Below are 26,761 nucleotides of genomic sequence, written 5' to 3' on the forward strand. Positions count from 1 at the left end.
TTTTAAATTTGTTATTTGTTTTTATTTTGAATAAATTTATATTCTTTTTAGTATTTCTTTATTTTACATCTCGTCTTAACCAAAATTTGTATACTTTCTAAGAATATAACTCATCCCAGCAGGATTATCTTCTGGGACCATATGTCCGGCTCGATTTATCCAAAGCATGGTAAAGTTGCCTGCGCTCCTTTCATATCCCTCTAAAACTCGATTCACATTAATAGCAATACGTGGTGCAGCTGTGTATTCAGATTTGTATGACCATTGCATCTTATTAACCCAATTAACCGTACCAGGAGTGGCACAAATCAAATCTAATTGTCCCGAGTATACGCCAACTTTTAAATTAGTGTAATTCAGCAATTTCTCAACTATACGAAAGCGTTTGAGAATATATGTATAAATTTGTCAATGCAAAAATGTGTACGCTGTTACCAATATGTACCACCGGCTTCATGAAGTCTCCTTGTAATCGTGTGAATGTTATACTACTTTGTGATCCCCACCTTTTTCCTGACGTAACATTTAAAGCTCTTGTAACTGGGCCACGCATCAAATCATCCAATATTTGATCACGGTCCTCATCAACATCATATTGCACCATAGTACGATACATGAATTCTAGAAAAAAAAATAAAGAAATTTAACATCGGGTCAAACTGAGTTGTATGCTCAATACACTGATAAGTGGAAGATCGCTGCCATGTTGTTGATTAAATAACAAAAACATAACGAATCATTAGATCTCTCTATCCTCGCATTTCGAGTGTAAGAGTCAGCTAGATGTGTTGTTGTAGCAGTGCTTCGCCCCATCCAATAGGTGCGACCGATCACTAACTGTCATCAATATCTTCTACGGGAGTCCAAGGAAACTTGCTGTTTCAACAGGGGCGGACCATAATGAGAGGAATTTTAGAGATGGTTGGGTGTCATGTGGGGGCACATTGCAAGCGGGGCATATATTTTGTATGTCAGGGTTGATTCTGGATAGGTAAGAGTTTAACCTGTTACAGTATCCAGATCGAAGTTGAGCAAGAGTGACTCGCGTTTCCCTGGGGAGAGTGCATACCTCTTCCGCTAGTCTTGGGTACTGTTCTTTGAGTACTGGTAAAGGTCTGACGCCTGTTTGTGGAGTTCACCGAAGACCTGCTTGTGTTTTTTCTTGTTATTGTTGTTGTTAATGTAGCGATAAGGTTGCTCCCCGAAGGCTTTGGGGAGTGTTATCGATGTGATGGTCCTTTGCCGGATGCAGATCCGGTACGCTCCGGTAACACAGTACCATTAAGGTGCTAGCCAGACCATCTAGGGAACGATTTATGTGGCTACATTAAACCTTCAGGTCATCCCTCCCTCCCCACCCCAAGTTCCATGAGGAGTTTGGGGTCGCCATAGCCTCGTCTGTAAGTGAAACAGGATTCGCCGCGGATAGGTGAGGTTGACAATTGGGTTTGGAGAAGCTGTATATTTTTTTTGCTTCATACGACTGAGTTCTCAGGTACCGTATTTCCTCATAATGCTTACAGAGATGACTCCTTAAACCCCTAGGCGGTGTTGGCTCATCAATCAGATGTCTGTTGAGATGCCCAGGTTTCTGTTTGGTTGGCATCTCACATCTCTCCCTGATGGGGAGTATTCTCGCCTCATTATGTAGATGGTGTTCTGGGGACATAAGAAGACAGCCCAAGGCGGTTCTGAGAGCAGTATTTTGGCAGGTCTGTAGCTTCTTCCAGTGAGTAGTTTTTAAGCTTGGCGACCATATAGGGGACGCGTAGCATGCAATCGGCTGGCCAATTGCTTTGTAAGCAATGTGTATGTATCTCATTAATATTATAAATGTGAAAGTTTCCTTTGGCTATTCCAGGCAAACTTTTTAAAATTGGTACAGTCTCTTTGATGTATGGGTAACACAGATCGAGGCCTGAACAATTTCGAAAAGCCGAAAAGCCCCCAAATGGGCTCTTTCTGGAGTATATTAGAATTTTTTCTGACTACTTCGGGATTGTTCAAAGGATTATATCCCGAACGATTTCTGAGTAGTGGAGAGTTTCGGTACAGTTTTATTATATTTTCGGGACTACTTGTTATTGCTGAAATCTTTGTGGTAATAAGTATTTTGGAACGGTTTTGAGATCATTACGGAAATACTTTCGGAATAACTGCAGGGTTGATTTGGAGTTGGCTTCGAGAATGTTTTTGGCCGTTTACCACTATAGTTGTGTCTATCACACTAAAGGTCCGGTGTTCAAGTCCCAGGCGAAGTAATATCAAATATTTTGAAAAAATGTTGCTCCTAGCTAGGTGGCAGCACGTCGCATATTAAAACTAGTAAGGAAGGCTAAGTTCGGGTGTAACCGAACATTATATACTTAGCGTAAACTTCAATTGCACATTCCATTTCAGATAAATTACTTTTCTTACATAACACGTGGTATCGCCCGTTAAAAAAAAAAAATGTCTCCCCATTTCCTTTACAATAAAACTTGATAAGTGAAATATCACTGATTCAAACCTATTTTTTGCTAAGTTGTAGCTTATTATTCTAGTATACGACCCTTTTAAACTTGTTTTATATAAAAGTGGGCGTGGTCTTTAACCGATCCCGTCCATTTTTACTATATATTATTTTTACTATATAATATTTTTTACTATAGGGAAAATTTGTGTACCCAATTTTATTACGATCCGTTCATATTTCTTCGAGTTATGGCTCCCGAAACATAGAAAATTGCTTAGTCATAAAAGGGGCTGTGCCACGCCCATTTTTTAAATTTGAAGGTTTTCCTATTTATTGTTATAAATCCACTTGAGAAACGAAATACCATTATATCAAATAAAGCTTTTTTTGCAAGGATGCAGCTTATTTTATTCGTCCACGACCCTTTTAAAAATCCTTTTAATAAAAGTGGGCGTTGTCCTTAACCGATTTCGTAAATTTTTTCTTCAAAGCATTCCTTATAGTAAAGGCAACCTCTCTGCCGAATTTTGTTACGATAGGTTTAACGATTTTTGTTTTACGATTAATAATATTTGTAAAATTGATTTTATCACAAGTCGGCGGTGCCACGCCATTTAAAAAAAATTTTTTTCAAGTGTTTCAATATCAGTTCACATGTCAAATTTCTACATTCTAGGTGTTTTATTTACTAAATAATCAGGTTTTTTGTGTTTTCCAAAATTTTATATATTGTAACGAATTTACTTGCAAATCCTTTTATTTGCCCTTCTGCTAAGTTCGAATCACTGAACTGTTGAATAAATAACTCAAATATTGAATAATGGAAAATATCCTTTATTAAAGTACTTCACAATAACACTTATACTTTGCAACTAGCTTGCTTAACGACCAAACTGATTGATAGCTCAAATGAAACTCTACTATTGTCCGACAGATTGCGTGCTTAATCAATAACTGCTTGATAGCTCAAATCAAACTGAATTTTAGCGCCTCTACATTTGCTGCCTTTTGTACTCTCTGATTTCAACGTTCGCATCTTCTAGGCGCTTCCATTTCCAGAATCTACTAGTTGCCATCAGCTCTCAAATTTCTCAGCTATAACTACTATTGCACGATTTTATAGTTTCTCTCATTGCATACTTTCAGGAGTATCTCAGATATATGCATGTGTTTGTGCATTGCTTCTCCGCTGCTCGTATACGTACATATGTGTAGACGCAATTATTGATTCGTTTATGTAGATACATAATGATGAATTATTGATGTGAATTCACGTCACTGCTTAGCATCGGCCTAGAGATGGCAGTACCCCTTAGTCCCGATCAGACAAATCTCTCGATCTAAACGCCGCATCTCCAGATGTACCACTCTTCTACTCCATGGTTTCCCAGTGGTTTGTATGCGGTAGATGGTATCACTGATCTTCTTCACAACTTTGTACGGGCCTTCCCAACTGCACCAAATCTTGGATGAAACACCTTTCCGCCGGTGAGAGTTGTATAACAGTACATAGATCCGATATGCTCCGGTAACACAGCACCATTAAGGTGCTGGCCCGACCATCTCGGGAACGATTTATATGGCCACATTAAACCTTCAGGCCATCCCTCCCTCCCCACCCCCAAGTTCCATGAGGAGCTTGGGGTCGCCAGAGCCTCGTCTGTTAGTGAAACGGGATTCGCCGCTCGAAGGTGAGGTTGACAATTGGGTTGGAGAAGCTATATATTGCGCTACACAACCCCTTAAATCCCACCTGCGTTTCATCTTACTACTCATTATTCTTGATCGTTCCCTCACACTCTGTTGTTTGGCCAATGAACTTCTTCGCAGAGCTTGCACTTGACGGATTGACTTTGCATCATCATTATCGTCTGGACGTTTCACAACAGTAGTGCGCGCTGGCTTGAAACCACCCTTACATTCTTTCTGAAAAATTCTATCAGTCGTTTTAGTGCGTCCATTAGGGTTTGTCAATGCCGGTCTTTTTCTCGCAGGTACTTTTAATTTCGCTTTATTTGGTCCATTCGATTCATCAACCTTTTCTTTTGACTTTCGTGGCCTTTGTCGAGTCTTCTCCACCATTACTCGATTACTACTGAACCATTTCTCCAACTTGAAGTTAAGTGGTATATCCTGGTTCTCATAATGCATCACCCTTCTCTGCATATCGATCTTTATGTCATGGTCAACCAAGAAGTCCACTCCCAATATGACTTCTTCAACGATCTTCGCCACAACGAATTTGTGTAGAACCGTGACCTTTCCAATCAAGACTTCACATATCACTTCTCCCTGAACTTGGTTATACTCGCCTGTGACCGTACGCAACCTTGCTCCAGGTAACGGTTATACTCTCCTGTTGACTAAATCGGATCGAATCAAGGAATGAGATGCGCCCGTATCTACAGTCAGTGCACGCTCCTTGCCATCCAGCTTTCCTTCGACGGCAAGACTGCTCGATTTTCTTCCAATTTGCGACACAGATATCACAGGACATTCAATAGCTGGGGCAAGTTTTCGTTCTTTACATCTTACTCGCTCTTGCTCATCTCCTCAAGCTTTGCGTTTACGGCCCTACCCACTCTGGCCTTTCTACTTCCACGCGATGAGCTTAATATGCGGGCTTACTCAAAAGTGACGCTGTTTCCTGAGTCAGTGCGTGGGATACCGTTTCAGAAAATGTTAGTTTTGGATTCGCATATGTAGCCTGCTCCGTTTCCACATCTCGTATGCCATTTATGAAGCTCTGGATTTTTACCCTTTCAGTGTATTCCACGGGTGCGTCCGCATTTGCAAGATGAGCCAATCTTTCAATATCTGAAGCAAACTCTTGCAAAGTCTCATTCGCTCTTTGGTGACGGTTTTGCAATTCAATTTGGAATATCTGTTTTCTATTCTCGCTTCCATAACGTCTCTCGACAGCGGCCATCAATGGTTCATAGCTGTTCCGTTCGTACTCTGGAATAGTCTGTAAGATTTCGGCAGCTGGTCCTTTCAATGCTACGAAGAGTGCAGCAACTCTATCTTTAGTATTCCAGTTGTTCACTGTCGCGGTCTTCTCAAATTGTAGCTTAAAGATCTGGAAAGGAACAGAACCGTAAAAAGATGGTGTTTTTACCTTTGGATTACTCGTTGAAACTGCTGGGCGATTTAGTTGCAACTCCTGTATACGATCTTTCAAAGCATCCATTTCGGCCTCCATTTTATCTTGTCGTTCACTAAAAGCCTCCAGCTGCGATGAGACTTTTGTTTCCTGTGCCTCCAGCTTCGTTGAGATAGGCTCTTCCTGTGCTTCGAGCTGTAATGTTTTGCGTGCCTCTTGCTCTTTTAATCGTTTTGCAATTTGTGACGCCATGTATGTTTTCTGTTCATCCAATTGTGCTTCAATCTTAGATGTAATATGTGTCGAAATTTGTGAAATACGCGTTTCTTGTGCTTCTATCTTGGATGTTACTGTCGATGTTTGAGCAGTTATTGCAGCCAATATCATGTTCAAGTCTGTGCTCGTAACTGTCTGCGATGTTTCGTTTTTCTCTTCAATTTTTGTTGTTGTCTCGTCGACATCAAGATGAAAGACATACTCTTCCACGTTAATTCCTTCCGCTTCCATTGCCTCTCGTAGTCGTGCCTGAAGTTCGAGTTTAATGCCGTTTGTATTCAATACACGGCTCTCCAACTCCTTCTTCAGTTGCTGCATCTTCAATTCACTGAACTTTGCCATGTCTTTGTTGTCCTCTGGAATTTATTCAACAATTCCTCTTCTGACACCAATTGTAACGAATTTACTTGCAAATCCTCTTATTTGCCCTTCTGCTAAGTTCGAATCACTAAACTGTTGAATAAATAACTCCAATATTGAATAATGGAAAAATGGCCTTTATTAAAGTACTTCACAATAACACTTATACTTTGCACCTAGCTTGCTTAACAACCAAACTGATTGATAGCTCAAATGAAACTCTACTATTGCCCGACAGATTGCGTGCTTAATCAATAACTGCTTGATAGTTCAAATCAAACTGAATTTTGGCGCCTCTACATTTGCCGCCTTTTATACTCTCTGATTTCAACGTTCGCATCTTCTAGGCGCTTCCATTTCCAGAATCTACTAGTTGCCATCAGCTCTCAAATTTCTCAGCTGTAACTACAACTGCACGATTTTATAGCTTCTCTCATTGCATATTTTCAGGAGTATCCCAGATATATGCATGTGTTTGTGCATTGCTTCTCCGCTGCTCGTATACGTACATATGTGTAGACGCAATTACTGATTCGTTTATGTAGATACATAATGATTGAATTATTGATGTGAATTCACGTCACTGCTTAGCAACGGCCTAGAGATGGCAGTACCCCTTAGTGTTGCTAATATTCGTAACAATATATCAAAAGTGGGCGTGGTTATCATCCGATTTCGCTCACTTTCAATACCAATCTATTCCGGGTCCAGATGAGCTGGTGTTCGAAATCTGGTATCTCAACATTTACTCAAGTTATCGTGTTAACGGACGGACGGACGGGCATGGCTCAATCAAATTTTTTTTTCGATACTGATGATTTTGATATATGGAAGTCTATATCTATTTCGATCTTTATACCTGTACAACCAACCGTTATCCAATCAAAGCTAATATACTCTGTGTGCAAAGCACACTGAGTATAAGAAAAAAGCTCGGCCCAAATATCCACGGAGGTAAAACGCGACAAGTATAATTATTTGTTTAAGGATCATTTCGTTGGCAGTATTAGATAATTAAGAGCCCATTGCGAGATGAATTTAGCGAAAATTATCCCGAAACATTTCAGGATTGTTTCTGTAATATTCGGATAATTTCAACATGAAGATCATCGAGGAACTATTTCAAAATCATGAATTAAATCGTCTTTATTCGTTCTCTACTTACGCTGTATGTTGCTAGATCTTAGCAATAGCTGAGAAAATCTATCGCCTTTTGTTGGTCTTTCAATATTATAAAAGTCAACACCTTTTGATTCAATCGCTATGATAGTTTCCGTCGCACCCCATTGATTAGTCGCCTGCATCCATTTTCCTTCTTTAATCAATTCTTCAGTTTTTGCAGCTGAGGCAGCGATTTTCTCAAAACCATCCTGATCCACAATACCCTAGACGAAAAAAAAATACATGAAAAGGTGATTTATAATTACAAACTAGTAAAATTAGTTTAATATACCATTTGTAACAGCAGCGGCGCCCATGCCAATACAGAATCAATTGGCGATGTCCATGGATCTCCCAATGCAACGGATTTAAAATTGCTACGCAAATCACCACGTTGAATCGCATTATATAATTCCAATGCGAATTCGGGTGCCATTTTACCACCATAACTTTCACAGAATATATGCAAAGGCACTGTTTCGAATTCAGGATGTAGCTGGTAGAAACCTTTCATGAAACTTACTAAATCCAATGCTATTTCATTATTATTCTTAGTAAGATGTAAGAGATTATCAACATAACTGAAACCACTACCAACAGGATTATCAATAAATAGAACATTCATCTCCTGCACCCAAGAATGGTTACGCTTTAGGCCATATAAATCGAGTGGTCCCAATTCTTCGAAATTTCCATATCCTGTAGCGGATGCTCCTGGTCCACCTTGCAACCAAATCGCCAGTGGACGTTGTGTATAGCTCGTCACATTAGCTGTGGTATAATAAAGCCAATAGAACATATGCGCACCTTTGCGCACATCAAAAAAACCCCAATCCTGTTCGCCAGGTCCATATCCGGATTTAGCTGAATTGAAGATCACGAGAGAAGTTGTTCGAAATGCAAATTAAGGCAAGGGCAGCAGAAATTAAATATTTTCATTTCTAACGGGTTTTGTTTTAAATTACACTGGATCCCAAATTCCAATTTTTTTCTGCACCAGAGACGCCATTATGAAATTCCTAGGAAAAATCACCCCCTGATTTCGAAAATCAAGGTTATTTTTAATTCTATGGTAATGTTTTTGAGATATTTACGAATAACGCATTCAAAAAAAAAAAAAAAATTGGGTCCACTTAATCAAGAACGAATTGAGCAATTCCAAAACGGTTTGAAGCTTTTAAAAGGCAATACAATTTTCTATAAACTGCGCATACAACACTTTTTGCTAGTCCCTGCAGATTCAAAGATACGAACAATCATTACGGATTTTTCCATCTTTTTGTAAAAATATAAAAAAATGTGTACTTTGCGAGGAAGGATCTCGAAAACTTTTTATTTTTTTGCAGATTTGTTTTTTTCTCTCTATGCTCTGTTTTATTACAAAAAAAAAAAGCTTTCATTGAACAAAATCGATGGACTAATACAAAAGTTATAAACATTGAAGTAAATATATCCATTTAATACTTAAGTACCCTACTGGTACATATGTGTTAGTCTTCGTATATCAGTTAGTTAGCGAATATTAACACAGATGTACCAGTAGGGTACGTAAGTATTAAATGGATATATTTACTTGAATGCTTATAACTTTTGTATTAGTCCATCGATTTTGTTGAATGGAAGCTTATTTTTTTTTGTAATAAAACAGAGCTTAGAGAGAAAAAAACAAATCTGCAAAAAAATAAAAAGTTTTCGAGATCCTTCCTCGCAAAGTACACATTTTTTTATATTTTTACAAAAAAAATTTAAAAAAAATCCGTAATAATTGTTCGTTATCTTTGAATATGCAGGGCCTAGCAAAAAGTGTTGTATGCACAGTAGAGGTTTACGCCGATCGCTTTATCGGCGGCGGCGGCGTAGGCTCTGTTATATACCGGCGGCGGCGGCGTAGGCGGGACGTCGGCGTACGCCGGTGTTCTTACTTTAAAAAGCTTGATTTTTCTATTTAAAAAAATAATATTTAGGAAAGGTTTTGTGTGTATGTATTTAAGGAAATCAACGTGTTGGCCATTTCGGAAAGATCCGGGGTTTTTGCCTCAAGATCTCGCAGGCCTTTCAAAAATTTTCAGGAGTAGCTCGTTGCGGAGGGATTGTCCCTCGTTCACTTACTCCAGAGAGGCTTCGAACCTAACCCCGATGTTTGGAATTGGTACTGCTGCGTCTGCTGAAATGAAATAGAGATACATAAAATAGCCACACTTTTGTCTGCATATCTCGTGCAAAGCGTAGTTTCGCCTAGGGTTAACTCCTAATAATCGTCGCGAACACAATTTCTTTAAATCATTTGTGGCTCCTTGGCGGTCACGCACAAAGGCGACTTACAGTTGCTATTAATGGTCTATTAATACTCATGACTCTCGTAGCACAGGGCGCCTCCAGTGTTTTCGGCTGTTTTTAAGAGCTACAATTCCCGATGTACGAACAGTAGCAATCCCTATAACCAGTCTCTACCACGCCTCCTGACCCTCACACCATATGCCAGTACAGAAGCTATAGGACTGCGACTTCGAACTCATACCTTCGTCGACTTCACTTTCCTAGAAGCTCTAGGTGTAGCCCCGAAGACTTCCACGGATGCTTTTGTCGCGCTATGCTGCCGAGCTACACCAGAGAAACGCCATGAAACGTTACGGAGTGACTATTCGGCCAAGGATGCCGCCTTCGAAATCATAAGCAATCTAAGTGGAAGTCATTGCGTAATGGGTGAAAATCGTATAATTCTCGGCTCATCTGCATGATGAAAATTCTACAAGGACCCTGGATAAAATTTTTAAAATGTAGACCAAAGTTTGCAGACGTTTGTGTTCACAACATTGATTTCAATAGTCTTCCTTAAATCAAAACGATATTTTAGAATGAGAGTCGACCGATTTTAAGTTGAAAATGTTTACTGCTGTTTTCCGGCCTTATGATATAACAGCTCATTATGGATGACCGCGTAGCTTCAGTTTTCAGACCGCGTAGCTTCAGTTTCGAATATTCACTACGTTAGGGTAGTAGCACACACGGTCATTAGTTCGACTGTCTTCGGAAAGATTTTGCTTCACCACTTTGAGTGTTCTTGCGAAGGACAAAGCCTCACCTGGTAAATATATGTGCCTACGTATTCACATTTGTAAAAGGAGCCGTAACGTGTAGTTGATATTTAAACTTGGTTGATAGGCTATAATCAATGTAATTCACTCCAAAGGACTAGTTTTGGATACGACCGCCAACTTTAGGAAATGTCAAACCGGGTGACTTGGGTGTTGAAGGATGAAGTGTGAAAATCAAAATTAAAATTTCAGACGCTATTGTATAATTTCGCAAATAAACAACAGATGTTTGAATGTAAGCCCAAGCGATTTTTCAAACCCTTCTCATACATACATATAGCCTCAACTTAAGTATGAGGTAGAAATCATTTCAATGGACTGTTTATGCCCCTAGAACCTGCTAAAGGATTTTGCATCACTGATTTCGATTATTCTTTCAGCCAATCGCAATATAATATTTAAAAAAAAATCGGTATCTTTTTTGGGTATTTTGGTTTTTATACTCAGTTGAGCAGAGCTCACAGAGTATATTAAGTTTGATTGGATAACGGTTGGTTGTACATATATAAAGGAATCGAGATAGATATAGACTTCCATATATCAAAATAATCAGGATCGAAAAAAAATTTGATTGAGCCATGTCCGTCCGTCCGTCCGTCCGTCCGTCCGTTAACACGATAACTTGAGTAAATTTTGAGGTATCTTGATGAAATGTGGTATGTAGGTTCCTGAGCACTCATCTCAGATCGCTATTTAAAATGAACGAAATCGGACTATAAGCACGCCCACTTTTTCGATATCGAAAATTTCGAAAAACCGAAAAAGTGCGATAATTCATTACCAAAGACAGATAAAGCGACGAAACTTGGTGGATGAGTTGAATTTATGACACAGAATAGAAAACTAGTAAAATTTTGGACAATGGGCGTGGCACCGCCCACTTTTAAAAGAAGGTAATTTAAAAATTTTGCAAGCTGTAATTTGTCAGTCGTTGAAGATATCATGATGAAATTTGGCAGGGACGTTACTCCTATTACTATATGTACGCCTAATAAAAATTAGCAAAATCGGAGAAGGACCACGCCCACTTTTAAAAAAAAAATTTTTTTAAGTAAAATTTTAACAAAAAATTTTATATCTTTACAGTATATAAGTAAATTATGTCAACATTCAACTCCAGTAATGATATGGTGCAACAAAATACAAAAATAAAAGAAAATTTCAAAATGGGCGTGGCTCCGCCCTTTTTCATTTAATTAGTCTAGGATCCTTTTAACGCCATTTGTCGAACAAAAATTAACCAATCCTTTTGAAATTTGGTAGGGGCATAGATTTTATGATGCTAACTGTTTTCTGTGAAAACGGGCGAAATCGGTTGATGCCACGCCCAGTTTTTATACACAGTCGTCCGTCTGTCCTTCCGCATGGCCGTTAACACGATAACTTGAGCAAAAATCGACATATCTTTAATAAACTTAGTTCACGTACTTACTTGAACTCACTTTATCTTGGTATGAAAAATGAACGAAATCCGACAACGACCACGCCCACTTTTTCGATATCGAAAATTACGAAAAATGAAAAAAATGCCATAATTCTATACCAAATACGAAAAAAGGGATGAAACATGGTGAGGTAATTGGATTGGTTTATTGACGCGAAATATAACTTTAGAAAAAACTTTGTAAAATGGTTGTGACGCCTACCATATTAAGTAGAAGAAAATGAAAAAGTTCTGCAGGGCAAAATAAAAAACCCTTAAAATCTTGGCAGGTATTATATATATACAAAGATTAGAGGTATCCAACAGATGATGTCCTGGGTCACCCTGGTCCACATTTTGGTCGATATCTGGAAAACGCCTTCACATATACAACTACCACCACTCCCTTTTAAAACTCTCATTGATACCTTTAATTTGATACCCATATCGTACAAACACATTCTAGAGTCACCACTGGTCCACCTTTATGGCGATATTTGGAAACGGCGTCCACCTATAGAACTAAGGCCCACTCCCTTTTAAAATACTCATTAACACCTTTCGTTTGATGCCCATATTGTACAAACAAATTCTAGGGTCACCCCTGGTCCACCTTTATGGCGATATCTCGAAACGGCGTTCACCTATGGAACTAAGGATTACTCGCTTTTAAAATACTCATTAACACCTTTCTTTTGATACCCATATTGTACAAACAAATTCTAGGGTCACCCCTGGTCCACATTTATGGCGATATCTCGAAACTGTGTCCACCTATGGAACTAAGGATTACTCCCTTTTAAAATACTCATTAACACCTTTCATTTGATACCCATATCGTACAAACGCATTCTAGAATCACCCCTGGTCCACCTTTATGGCGATATCTCGAAAAGGCGACAACCTATACAACTACCACCACTCCCTTTTAAAACCCTCATTAATACCTTTAATTTGATACCCATATCGTACAAACAAATTCTAGGGTTACACCTGGTCCACCTTTATGTCGATATCTCGAAACGGCGTCCACCTGTGGAACTAAGCATCACTCCCTTTTAAAATACTCATTAACACCTTTCTTTTGATACCCATATTGTACAAACAAATTCTAGGGTCACCCCTGGTCCACTTTTATGGCGATATCTCGAAACGGCGTCCACCTGTGGAACTAAGCATCTCTCCCTTTTAAAACACTCATTAACAACTTTCTTTTGATACCCATATTGTACAAACAAATCTAGCCACCTTTATGGCAATATCTCGAAAATGCGACCACCTATACAACTATCACCACTCCCTTTTAAAACCCTCCTTAATACCTTTAATTTGATACCCATATCGTACAAACAAATTCTAGGGTCACACCTGGTCCACCTTTATGGCGATATCTCGAAACGGCGTCCACCTGTGGAACTAAGCATCACTCCCTTTTAAAATACTCATTAACACCTTTCTTTTGATACCCATATTGTACAAACAAATTCTAGGGTCACCCCTGGTCCACCTTTATGGCGATATCTCGAAACGGCGTCCACCTATGGAACTAAGGATTACTCCCTTCTAAAATACGCATTAACACCTTTCATTTGATACCCATATCGTACAAACGCATTCTAGAGTCACCCCTGGTCCACCTTTAAGGCGATATCTCGAAAAGGCGACCACCTATACAACTACCACCACTCCCTTTTAAAACCCTCATTAATACCTTTAATGTGATACCCATATCGTACAAAAAAATTCTAGGGTCACACCTTGTCCACCTTTATGGCGATATCTCGAAACGGCGTCCACCTGTGGAACTAAGCATCTCTCCCTTTTAAAATACTCATTAACAACTTTCTTTTGATACCCATATTGTACAAACAAATCTAGCCACCTTTATGGCAATATCTCGAAAATGCGACCACCTATACAACTACCACCACTCCCTTTTAAAACCCTCCTTAATACCTTTAATTTGATACCCATATCGTACAAACAAATTCTAGGGTCACACCTGGTCCACCTTTATGGCGATATCTCGAAACGGCGTCCACCTGTGGAACTAAGCATCACTCCCTTTTAAAATACTCATTAACACCTTTCTTTTGATACCCATATTGTACAAACAAATTCTAGGGTCACCCCTGGTCCACCTTTATGGCGATATCTCGAAACGGCGTCCACCTATGGAACTAAGGATTACTCCCTTGTAAAATACTCATTAACACCTTTCATTTGATACCCATATCGTACAAACGCATTCTAGAGTCACCCCTGGTCCACCTTTATGGCGATATCTCGAAAAGGCGACCACCTATACAACTACCACCACTCGCTTTTAAAACCCTCATTAATACCTTTAATTTGATACCCATATCGTACAAGAAAATTCTAGGGTCACACCTGGTCCACCTTTATGGCGATATCTCGAAACGGCGTCCACTTGTGGAACTAAGCATCACTCCCTTTTAAAATACTCATTAACACCTTTCTTTTGATACCCATATTGTACAAACAAATTCTAGGGTCACACCTGGTCCACCTTTATGGCGATATCTCGAAACGGCGTCCACCTGTGGAACTAAGCATCACTCCCTTTTAAAATACTCATTAACACCTTTCTTTTGATACCCATATTGTACAAACAAATTCTAGGGTCACACCTGGTCCACCTTTATGGCGATATCTCGATACGGCGTCCACCTGTGGAACTAAGCATCACTCCCTTTTAAAATACTCATTAGCACCTTTCTTTTGATACCCATATTGTACAAACAAATTCTAGGGTCACCCCTGGTCCACCCTTATGGCGATATCTTGAAACGGCGTCCACCTAGGAACTAAGGATTACTTCCTTTTAAAATACTCATTAACGCCTTTCTTTTGATACCCATATTGTACAAACAAATTCTAGGGTCACCCCTGGCCCACCTTTATGGCGATATCTCGAAACGGCGTCCACCTATGGAACTAAGGATTACTCCCTTTTAAAATACTCATTAACACCTTTCATTTGATACCCATATCGTACAAACGTATTCTAGAGTCAACCCTGATCCACCTTTATGGCGATATCCCTAAATGGCGTCCACCTATAGAACTATGGCCATTCCTTCATAAAATACTCTTTAATGCCTTTCATTTTCACATTCCAGTGTTTCCCTCGGTTCATTTTCCTACATGGTTATTTTCCCTTATGTTGTCACCATAGCTCTCAACTGAGTATGTAATGTTCGGTTACAACCGAAGTTAACCTTCCTTACTTGTTGTTTTACAACTTGAGGATAATTTGAAAACAATTTGAAACGCCTTGGGTCATTTTATTTTAATGCATTGTTTATTATTAATTTTTTGAAAAAAAATATGCAAAGTGAGCATATAAATTTATTATATAACTTTCTTTCAGTGTTTTGTTTTAATAACTTGGCGAATTGGGGGATGGAAAGTCCGTGTTAAGCAGACATCGAAAACGCCTGTTTTTGTAAATAACTTTTGAACATTTAGAACGAGTTAAATTTCGCAATTAGTTTCTTATAACTGGCAGTTATGCGCATCCGTTGATACCACTTTCGACCATATCCGACCAATTTTCGACATGAAAATAAATGGCATAAACAGTCTTAAACGAGTAGAAAATATAGTAACGCGCCGGATGCCGCCGCCGCCGCGCTGATTTTTTTGGCGGCGTGCGAAAAACGACCGTAATCGGCGGCGGCGGCGTTTATCGGCGGCGTATATCTCTAATGCACAGTTTGTAGCAAATTACCTTTTTATTATTACCGTTTAAAAGCTTCAACCCGGTTGGAATTGCTCAAGTCGTTCTTGAGATTTATATGATTAAGTGGACCCAATTTTTTTTTTTTTTTTTTTGAAAAACCGTTATTCGTAAATATCTCAAAAACGTTCATAGAATTAAAAATAACCTTGATTTTTGAAATCAGAGGTGATTTTACATAGGAATTTCATAATGGCGTCTCTGGTGCATTTTGGCTGTAAACCAGCGTTATCAATAGACAATAATAAAAAAATAATTTAAAAAAAAATTTTAAGTTAAACGGTTTTATTGAAAACAATACTTACATGAAGTAATAATAATACTAAAAGCTAGAAAGTAATTAGGTAGGTTGTTGTTGTTGTTGTATCGATAATGTTTCTACCCCAAGGCTTTGGGGAGTGTTATCGATGTGATGGTCCTTTGCCGGATACAGATCCGGTTTATATGGCCACATTAAACCTTCAGTCCATCCCTCCCTCCCCACCCCAAGTTCAATGGGGGCTTAGGGTCGCCAGAGCATCGTCTGTTAGTGAAACAGGATTCGCCGCGGGTAGGTGAGGTTGACAATTGGGTTTGGAGAAGCTATATATGGCGCTGGCAACCTGAAAGAGTTGCGCTACACAGCCCCTTGAATCTGGTATTTTAGTCGCCTCTTACGACAGGCATACCTACCGGGGGTATATTCTGACCCCCCAACCCGCTGGGGGAGAATTAGGTAGGTCTAAGGTACTAGTCATCACACTCCTCATCAATCTAGGATGTTGATCAGACAATTAAATAAAAGTGTTGGGCGCAGGAAATTTCTAAAAATGTGAGGCGTAGCATAACCTGATTAAGGTTAAGTTGGTCTTATATATGACTATCAATAGAAATTTGACGCGTCCAACGGTTTTATTTAATTGTCTGATCAACGCCCTAGATTGATGAGGAGTGTGATGACTAGTACTTAGGACCTACCTAATTATTTTCTAGATTTTAGTATTATTATTACTTCATGTAAGTATTGATTTCAATAAAACCGTTTAACTTACAAATTTTTTTTATACTCAGTTAAGCAGAGCTCACAGAGTATATTAAGTTTGATTGGATAACGGTTGGTTGTACATATATAAAGGAATCGAGATAGATATAGACTTCCATATATCAAAATAATCAGGATCGAAAAAAAATTTGATTGAGCCATGTCCGTCCGTCCGTCCGTCCGTTAACACGATAACTTGAGTAAATTTTGAGGTATCTTGATGAAATTTGGTATGTAGGTTCCTGAGCACTCATCTCAGATCGCTATTTAAAATGAACGATATCGGACTATAACCACGCCCACTTTTTCGATATCGAAAATTTCGAAAAACCGAAAAAGTGCGATAATTCATTACAAAATACAGATAAAGCGAAAAAACTTGGTAGATGAGTTGAACTTATGACGCAGAATAGACAATTAGTAAAATTTTGGACAATGGGTGTGGCACCGCCCACTTTTAAAAGAAGATAATTTAAAAGTTTTGCAAGCTGTAATTTGGCAGTCGTAGAAGATATCATGATGAAATTTGGCAGGAACGTTACTGCTATTACTATATGTACGCTTAGTAAAAATTAGCAAAATCGGAGAAGGACCACGCCCATTAAAAAAAAAATTTTTTTTTAAGTAAAATTTTAACAAAAAATTCAATATCTTTACAGTATATAAGTAAATTATGTCAACATTCAACTCCAGTAATGATATGGTGCAACAAAATACAAAAATAAAAGAAAATTTCAAAATGGGCGTGGCTCCGCCCTTTTTCATTTAATTTGTCTAGGATACTTTTAACGCCATAAGTAGAACAAAAATTAACCAATCCTTTTGAAATTTGGTAGGGGCATAGATTTTATGACGCTAACTATTTTCTGTGAAAATGGGCGAAATCGGTTGATGCCACGCACAGTTTTTATACACAGTCGTCCGTCTGTCCTTCCGCATGGCCGTTAACACGATAACTTGAGCAAAAATCGACATATCTTTAATGAACTTAGTCCACGTGCTTACTTGAACTCACTTTATCTTGATATGAAAAATGAACGAAATCCGACTATGACCACGCCCACTATTTCGATATCGAGAATTACGAAAAATGAAAAAAATGCCATAATTCTATACCAAATACGAAAAAAGGGATGAAATATGGTAAGGTAATTGGATTGTTTTATTGACGCGAAATATAACTTTACAAAAAACTTTATAAAATGGTTGTGACACCTACCATATTAAGTAAAAGAAAATGAAAAAGTTCTGCAGGGCGAAATAAAAACCCTTAAAATTTAAAATCTTGGCAGGTAGTACATATATAAATAAATTAGCGGTATCCAACAGGTGATGTTCTGGGTCACCCTGGTCCACATTTTGGTCGATATCTGGAAAACGCCTTCACATATACAACTACCACCACTCCCTTTTAAAACTCTCATTAATACCTTTAATTTGATACCCATATCGTACAAACTCATTCTAGAGTCACCCCTGGTCCACCTTTATGGCGATATCTCGAAAAGGCGTCCACCTATATAACTAAGCCCACGCCCTTTTAAAATACTCATTAACACCTTTCATGTGATACCCATATCGTACAAACATATTCTAAAGTCACCCCTGGTCCCCCTTTATAGCGATATCTCGAAAAGGCGAACACATATAGAACGAAGGCCCACTCCCTTTTAAAAATACTCATTAACACCTTTCATTTGATACCCATATTGTACAAACAAATTCTAGAGTCACCCCTGGTCCACCTTTATTGCGATACCCCGAAAAGGCGTCCACCTATAGAACTAAGGTGCACTCCCTTTTAAAATACTCATTAACTCCTTTCGTTTGATACCCATATTGCACAAAAGAATTCTAGAGTCACCCCTGGCCCACCTTTAAGGCGATATCTCGAAACGGCGTCCACCTATGGAACTAAGGATTACTCCCTTTCAAAATACTAATTAACACCTTTCTTTTGATACCCATATTGTACAAACAAATTCTAGGATCACCCCTGCTCCACCTTTATGGCGATATCTCGAAACGGCGTCCACCTATGGAACTAAGGATTAATCCCTTTTAAAATACTCATTAACACCTTTCTTTTGATACCCATATTGTACAAACAAATTCTAGGGTCACCCCTGGTCCACCTTTATGGCGATATCTCGAAACGGCGTCCACCTATAGAACTAAGGCCCACTACCTTTAAAAATACTCATTAACACCTTTCGTTTGATGCCCATATTGTACAAACAAATTCTAGGGTCACCCCTGGTCCACCTTTATGGCGATATCTCGAAAATGCGACCACCTATTCAACAACCACCACTCCCTTTTAAAACCCTCATTAATACCTTTAAATTGATACCCATATCGTACAAACACATTCTAGAGTCACCCCTGGTCCACCTTTATGGCGATATTTCGAAACGGCGTCCACCTATAGAACTAAGGCCCACTCCCTTTTAAAATACTCATTAACACCTTTCGTTTGATGCCCATAATGTACAAACAAATTCTAGGGTCACCCCTGGTCCACCTTAATGGCGATATCTCGAAACGGCGTCCACCTATGGAACTAAGGATTAATCCCTTTTAAAATACTCATTAGCACCTTTCTTTTGATACCCATATTGTACAAACAAATTCTAGGGTCACCCCGGCTCCACCTTTATGGCGATATCTCGAAACGGCGTCCACCTATGGAACTAAGGAGTAATCCCTTTTAAAATACTCATTAACACCTTTCTTTTGATACCCATATTGTACAAACAAATTCTAGGGTCACCCCTGGTCCACCTTTATGGCGATATCTCGAAAATGCGACCACCTATTCAACAACCACCACTCCCTTTTAAAACCCTCATTAATACCTTTAAATTGATACCCATATCGTACAAACACATTCTAGAGTCACCCCTGGTCCACCTTTATGGCGATATTTCGAAACGGCGTCCACCTATAGAACTAAGGCCCACTCCCTTTTAAAATACTCATTAACACCTTTCGTTTGATGCCCATAATGTACAAACAAATTCTAGGGTCACCCCTGGTCCACCTTAATGGCGATATCTCGAAACGGCGTCCACCTATGGAACTAAGGATTAATCCCTTTTAAAATACTCATTATCACCTTTCTTTTGATACCCATATTGTACAAACAAATTCTAGGGTCACCCCGGCTCCACCTTTATGGCGATATCTCGAAACGGCGTCCACCTATGGAACTAAGGAGTAATCCCTTTTAAAATACTCATTAACACCTTTCTTTTGATACCCATATTGTACAAACAAATTCTAGGGTCACCCCTGGTCCACCTTTATGGCGATATCTCGAAAATGCGACCACCTATTCAACAACCACCACTCCCTTTTAAAACCCTCATTAATACCTTTAAATTGATACCCATATCGTACAAACACATTCTAGAGTCACCCCTGGTCCACCTTTATGGCGATATTTCGAAACGGCGTCCACCTATAGAACTAAGGCCCACTCCCTTTTAAAATACTCATTAACACCTTTCGTTTGATGCCCATAATGTACAAACAAATTCTAGGGTCACCCCTGGTCCACCTTAATGGCGATATCTCGAAACGGCGTCCACCTATGGAACTAAGGATTAATCCCTTTTAAAATACTCATTAACACCTTTCTTTTGATACCCATATTGTACAAACAAATTCTAGGGTCACCCCTGGTCCACCTTTGTGGCGATATCTCGAAACGGCGTCCACCTATGGAACTAAGGATTACTCCCTTTTAAAATACTCATTAACGCCTTTCATTTGATACCCATATCGTACAAACGCATTCTAGAGTCAACCCTGATCCACCTTTATGGCTATATCTCTAAATGGCGTCCACCTATAGAACTATGGTCTGTTACAATCTAAGTCCTCAATACATATCCTTCCAAAGACTACTCTAATCAGCGCCACGTATGCTTGTCCCTCCTCGAACTACAAAGTATTTTGATGTCACTTTTACCGGACTGTATGTAATCTTTGTTCCAAATATGAGCCAAATCGGACCACAAATACGATTTTTTTTTAACATTTCGATCCTTGCGCCACCTGGCGGCGATTTTTTTTCATATGTCGCTTTCTATTCATGAATGTATTATGTGTTCCAAATATGGGCCAAATCGGACCACAAAAACGATTTTTTTAACATCTCGATCCTTGCGCCACCTAGCGGCGATTTTTTCATGTATGTATTATGTGTTCCAAATATGAGCCAAATCGGACCGAACACAAATATGATTTCTTTGAATATTTCTATCATTGCGTCACCTAGCGGCGATTTTTTTCATAGGCCGCTTTCTATTCGTGTATTTATCATGTGTTCCAAATATGAGCCAAATCAGACCACAAATACAATTTTTTGAATCGACCCTTGCGCCACCTAGCGGCGATTGTTTTTCTTATTATTGCATTGTCATCGGGTTCTGAACTATATGGCAAGTTTCAAGCGTGTAGCTTATCGGGAAGTTACTTAAATTTCAATTAAAAAATTCGTGCCGGCCAGCCAATCAGCCAGCCTTGTCAAGTCAAGCTAAATAAAACCGTTTAATAAAAACTGATTTGATGGCTATTTTTCAGTTTGTGATAATTTCGTAATAGGGATGATGCAGATGTGGAATTATATCGAGCCCTTCCCGCAATTTAAGTGTAACCAACAAAAAGTAAATTTTACAGTAGAAGATTTTTTGTAATTATCTTCTGACAAAAAATAGCTACTATCATAAAATTTGGTATGTGTATAAAATATTTCTTGAGCCTACAATTAAGACTTCGGTTTTTGACCACACTGTACTGAAAGTCTTGTTATCTGTACTTACGTTTTTTTGCTGTCATGTTGGCTCACTTTCCAAACACTATTTTGTTGGTTACCTTAAATTTTAAGTTATTAATTTATATTTTTCAGATTACATATGGGCACATTAAAGGCGTATTTATTGTAATTTTTTAGTACATATATACATTTGAAATTAAAGGAAACTGATACAATTCCGAATTTGAACACATTATATTAAACAGTATTGTTGTAAACAAAATAATTCATCTTCGTCTGTCTCAGGCAATGTATCTATTATCTTTCCAGTATGGGATAAGCTAATATATTCATAGTGAAATTGTTTTGGTAAAGAGCTTTTAGGCCCTTACATTTTGAAGATGAAATGTGTAAGAAGTGATCATACAAGGTAACAGGACCGTTACTAAGTATGAGAGAATTTCGTCTTGACCGCACAATTTTACTGAGATCGTATACATTTTTTTTGCTATCGTCAAAATAACCATAGTGTAGTTTAACCAATGGAATTTTTATCGAAGATAGCGCAACGCAAACACGTCAATGATATTTTAACTGGAGCTGAAGCAAAGCTTGAGAAAAGGTTTTCCAATCTTTAAAATCCGAATTATGAATTGAAATACATGTATAATTTTCTGGTAAAGTTCTTGCGTTCGAAATAATTGTATACCATTCACTTGGAGCCCAAACATTTCTATCGCGAATAAAATACTCAATAGTGCTATGTATGGAGTTCACGGGCATCATGGTATGCCCAGGCAACAGTAAGTTAATTTAATGTGTTTTACGTTAGCAGCCTTCTCTAAGAAATATACTATCATTGTTTGCATAGCTCTGTTCCTGTTCTGCCCAAGACAACTATCACAATATAGACTTATATCAGAATGAGTTCCCCCTTTCATCCACGATATTTAAGTATTGGAAAATTGCACTGGAAATTTCGTTAGATCCACGTTTTCCATCCGATTCACCACATAAAAAGCAATAACCATTTCTTGTGCCGTTTTCGTAAACGCTTTCATTATAAAAAGCATATTTTCTGGAATAGAAAAGGGTTACGCTTTTTCCGTGTGGTGTTTTCAATACTTTCTGAAGTTTGAAGCTGGCGCAGATATACGTCCCATTATCTTTGCTTTTTCTTTGGTCTTCTAAGAAAATTTCTTTTGATTTATCTCTGTCCCGTATATGGATTTTATGTTCCTCAGTTTGTTGTAAAAGGTTTTGTGCTTCTATGTCCGAATTCTTATACTTTTCACAAATAATGCATTTGTCCTTTTTTGGCAAATGGAAGCCTATATGGTATTCATTTTTGAAAATGGTACGAAAAACTCTTAGGGATAACTTAGCTTGTTCCTGATTTGTATTTATCAAGTGATGCGTGTAATACCTATACAAAGTTGGCACGTTTCGAAAGTACTATGGAAGATATAACTTAGTACTTTTGATCCTACAATAGTGGGAAGGAACTGCTGGTAGGTGTTCAATGAATGATTTCAAAAGAGCCACATTTATTTCGTCAGACTTATTATGGGGAGAAGGTCTTTTTTTGGTCAGGCAAGAGGTATTTGAAGAGTTATGTTTTTCTCTTACACATATTAACGTGTTTTGGGAAATATTAAGTGTTTTCAGCTCACTAAGCTTTTCACAACACTTATTTCCACACTTTTTACCTACGCAGGGATTTGGTTTAACTTCATACAGCTTTCGTTTTTTACCCCGAAGTCTTTTAGGAAGTTTTCGTTTCTTCTTGTACCCTCTTGTTCCAACGCATATCTCGTTTTCTAATTCCCCAGAATGTGTCTTTTCAGACTCAGTATCGCTATATGGCACCAGTGAGTTATTTTTGATCGTTCATTGGTATAAAAACACAGTTTTGTTATTATATTTTAAAGATAATATACACCTTATTTTGTAAAAACTCCACATTAAAATAATAAAACAATTTTATTGGATTTCACGAACTTAAGCAGAAATGATTTGTACCAAACTAAAATATATATTTTCTTTTTTATCCATATTTTTTTCTTTTTGCAAAATGGTTGCTTAATTCATGCATATACAGTATAATTGCAACAAGTGCTTTTGCGAACAATATAAATATACACGATAAAAGTGAAAATAAACATTACTCGTAAGATACCACAGAGAAGCACTTTTGAGGTAAGTAGCAATTTGCGGTCACAAAAAAAGTAAACAAACCTCAAAATTCACTTACACTAAAATTTCTTTTTGATTTAGCTTGATAAAGGTACTATTCTCTATTACAAAAATTTGTGAGATGATTTAAATCATGCAGAACTATCGGTTTTCAGCAAAAAACTAATATCTGTATTTTTGTTGGTTACACTTAAATTGCGGGAAGGGCTCGATATACTCAGCATCTGCAGATGGGAAAGTGATGCTTCCTAGATCATGTTATGGCAAATGGACGAAGACGCATTGACAAAGAACGAAAGAAGGTGAAGAAGCCCTTGTTCTCTCTTGGTTCTACAAATTGAAATTAGTAAGCGCGATACTGGGATAATTGGGGTGACTTGTTACACAACGGCCAAATCGTTTAGGCAATTAAGCGCCTATTAATGACGATGATTATAATGCCATACGGATATTAAATCGATTGAAACTTAATTCCACCGAAACATATTAATTCAAAGATAACATCCTGGTTTTAAATTTCTTTGACATTTCCTAATTACTTTTTTCCAACTATTATAAATCGCATTATAAATTTTTTCATTTAATCTACAAACGTAATAAATTTAGATTAACATTGATTAAGTTATATGTATAAGCCTTTTCTTTTGTCCACAACTAGGTAAAGAGCTCACGCGCTTAGTCTAATAGCGTTTTCTTTTCTGAAATAAATTGTTGCCTAAGTAAATGGTAAAGCCTTAATAGAGTTACTCCTACCCCAGAAAATTTTCAACATTTATAGTGCATACAAAGAACATTGCAATTCACCATATTCACTCATATTAACAGAGTATATGTGACCCGGCCTATGAAAAGGTTGCTTATGACTCAAAAAAAACTACTAAGAAACTGAAGAAATACATTGTTTATCTTTAACAGCTGTTTCTCACAATTTCAATTTTCACAAAAGAACGAAATACCCCGTAAATGCGTTGCCTGTTTTTTAGAATAGAACAACAACCCTTGCGCGGCGTACAAAAAGCGTAACATTTTAGCCAGAAAAGAAAACGCTATAAGTAGCACGTAAAAACAACAAAACCCTTTTTCGAAAAAAAGTTTTCTAATTGCTTTGGTGCTTATAGATAAAAGGCCAAATATTGAGTAAACCCACGGCCCGCGTCACTCTATACAAAAAATTTAACGGAAGGAACTTATACTCATAAGATATAAGTGAATAACAGTGTTGGTGGTATATAAATCTATAAAACGATGTGCTTCCAATAAATACGCTCGACAGATTTTGTGGGAGGATAGCTCTTGTTTTGATAGGGATAATCGGTATAAAATTTACATGTAGATAAATGGGCGCATAGTCATAGTCAAAATAATATGGGTTCTACTTAAATTTAGTTACAGCTTTTTGAAATAATTTCCTATGAGATATCTGTCAAAAAGCTGCAAGTGAAATTAAAACCTATTTTACTTTGACCACGACTATGCGCGCCATAGACTCTAAAAATACCGAGAGAAAATTTCCGTTCAAACTGTAGAATTATAGATAAAGTAGAAAAACTTAAGAAATTATTTTTTCACTAAAACTGCGAAATCAGTTTTGGAGTTGCACATGATGAGACCTAAAAAAAACTTTATTTTGAAGATTCCAAAAAAAAACTGATATGTGAAGCGTTTGAATGTCATGCACATGGTCACACATAAATTGTTTAATTTGTACTTTTTTTGTTATTGTTTTTCCATTTACCTGTAGTGACTGTGACACATATAACCAATAAAATGCAGATAATGTCGACCCGCATTTTTATTAATTAAACAGAAAACAAAAGTGAATACTAGAATTACTGAATTGAGTACGCACAATTGTTTTTATCGTTTTTTTTTTTTGTTACCACATTTGAAGTTGAGCAGAGTTATTGCGAGAAAGTGTCGCAAATACTTTCTGAGGCAATTATTGAACTGGTTGTGACTTTTATTGGCAAAATGTTAGGCGCACATTTATAAATAGCTACATACCGTTTAATCAGCGGCAACAGCAAATGTTATATGATAGGGTGTTGTATATTTGAGTAGGGGAATATTCTATGTTTAATATAAAAATGCAATACTGTATTTGTAGATTGTTCTTTATCAAATAGCAAATGAAATACGCAAACTTGTCTGATTTGTTTGATAAAGTTTAAAAGTATATATTTCATAAATTAAACAGGGTATAAATTTCGAAATAACCGCGGTATTCTGTCTATTCGGGGCGAGACTGAAATAATCAGTACGTTCCAATCATTATTCAATCTATTTTGTAAACTGACAAAGCTCTATAAACAATGTGTAGGGCTAAAACCCGTTTATTTCAATTTTTCAGTCCATAAACTGATACAAAATATCACAGTCCGAAAAAAATTTTCAGGCTGATTGATGTCCTCGTGAAGGCAACAACTGACATCATCGCCATACCGGAAGCACGAAGGACGAAGCGAGGCGTCGTTTTTATACTCAGCGTGCTTTGCACACAGAGTATATTAACTTTGATTGGATAACGGTTGGTTGTACAGGTATAAAGGAATCGAGATAGATATAGACTTCCATATATCAAAATCATCAGTGTCGAAACAAAATTTCATTGAGCCATGGCCGTCCGTCTGTCCGTTAACACGATAACTTGATTAAATATTGAGATATCTTCACCAAATTTGGTACACGAGCTTATATGGACCCAGAATAGATTGGTATTGAAAATGGGCGAAATCGGATGATATATATAACATTTTGGAAAACACAAAAAACCTGATTATTTAGTAAAAAATACACCTAGAATGTTGAAATTTGACGTGTGGACTGATATTGAGACTGTTGATAAACATTTGAAAAAAATTTTTTAAATGGGCGTGGCACCGCCCACTTTTGATAAAATCAATTTTACAAATATTAATCATAAATCAAAAATCGTTACACCTATCGTAACAAAATCCGGCAGAGAGGTTGCCTTTACTATAAGGAATGCTTTGAAGGCAAAATTAACGAAATTGGTTAAGGACCACGCCCACTTTTATATAAAAGATTTTTAAAAGGGTCGTGGGCGAATAAAAGAAGCTATATCTTTGCAAAAAAGAGGTTTATATCAATGGTATTTAATTTCCCAAGTGGATTTATAACAATAA

The 26,761-nt window shown here is 37.7% G+C and overlaps 1 protein-coding gene across 1 annotated transcript; it reads right to left on the reverse strand.

Moving 5' to 3' along the window:
- Nucleotides 1-25,554, reverse strand: LOC137241020 (retinoid-inducible serine carboxypeptidase-like). Its single transcript, XM_067768164.1, has 5 exons — nucleotides 25,351-25,554; nucleotides 7,648-8,219; nucleotides 7,360-7,579; nucleotides 436-621; nucleotides 1-371 (listed from the first exon to the last, which is right to left on the reverse strand). Exons 1-5 carry the CDS (start codon nucleotides 25,403-25,405, stop codon nucleotides 76-78), a joined length of 1,329 nt encoding a protein of 442 aa, XP_067624265.1. The 5' UTR covers nucleotides 25,406-25,554; the 3' UTR covers nucleotides 1-75.
- Between the last annotated feature and the right edge of the window lie 1,207 nt (nucleotides 25,555-26,761).

This window comes from Eurosta solidaginis, chromosome 2, assembly GCF_040869045.1.
Source record: "Eurosta solidaginis isolate ZX-2024a chromosome 2, ASM4086904v1, whole genome shotgun sequence".
NCBI lineage: Eukaryota > Metazoa > Arthropoda > Insecta > Diptera > Tephritidae > Eurosta > Eurosta solidaginis.

Coding starts and splice junctions, on each gene's coding strand:
- LOC137241020 (XM_067768164.1), bottom strand. CDS start 25,405: ATGCGGGTCGACATTATCTGCATTTTATTGGTTATATGTGTCACAGTC. Junction 8,220..25,350: donor ATGTGTCACAGTCACTACAG/GTAAATGGAAAA, acceptor TCTTCAATTCAG/CTAAATCCGGATATGGACCT. Junction 7,580..7,647: donor CGCCGCTGCTGTTACAAATG/GTATATTAAACT, acceptor TTTTTCGTCTAG/GGTATTGTGGATCAGGATGG.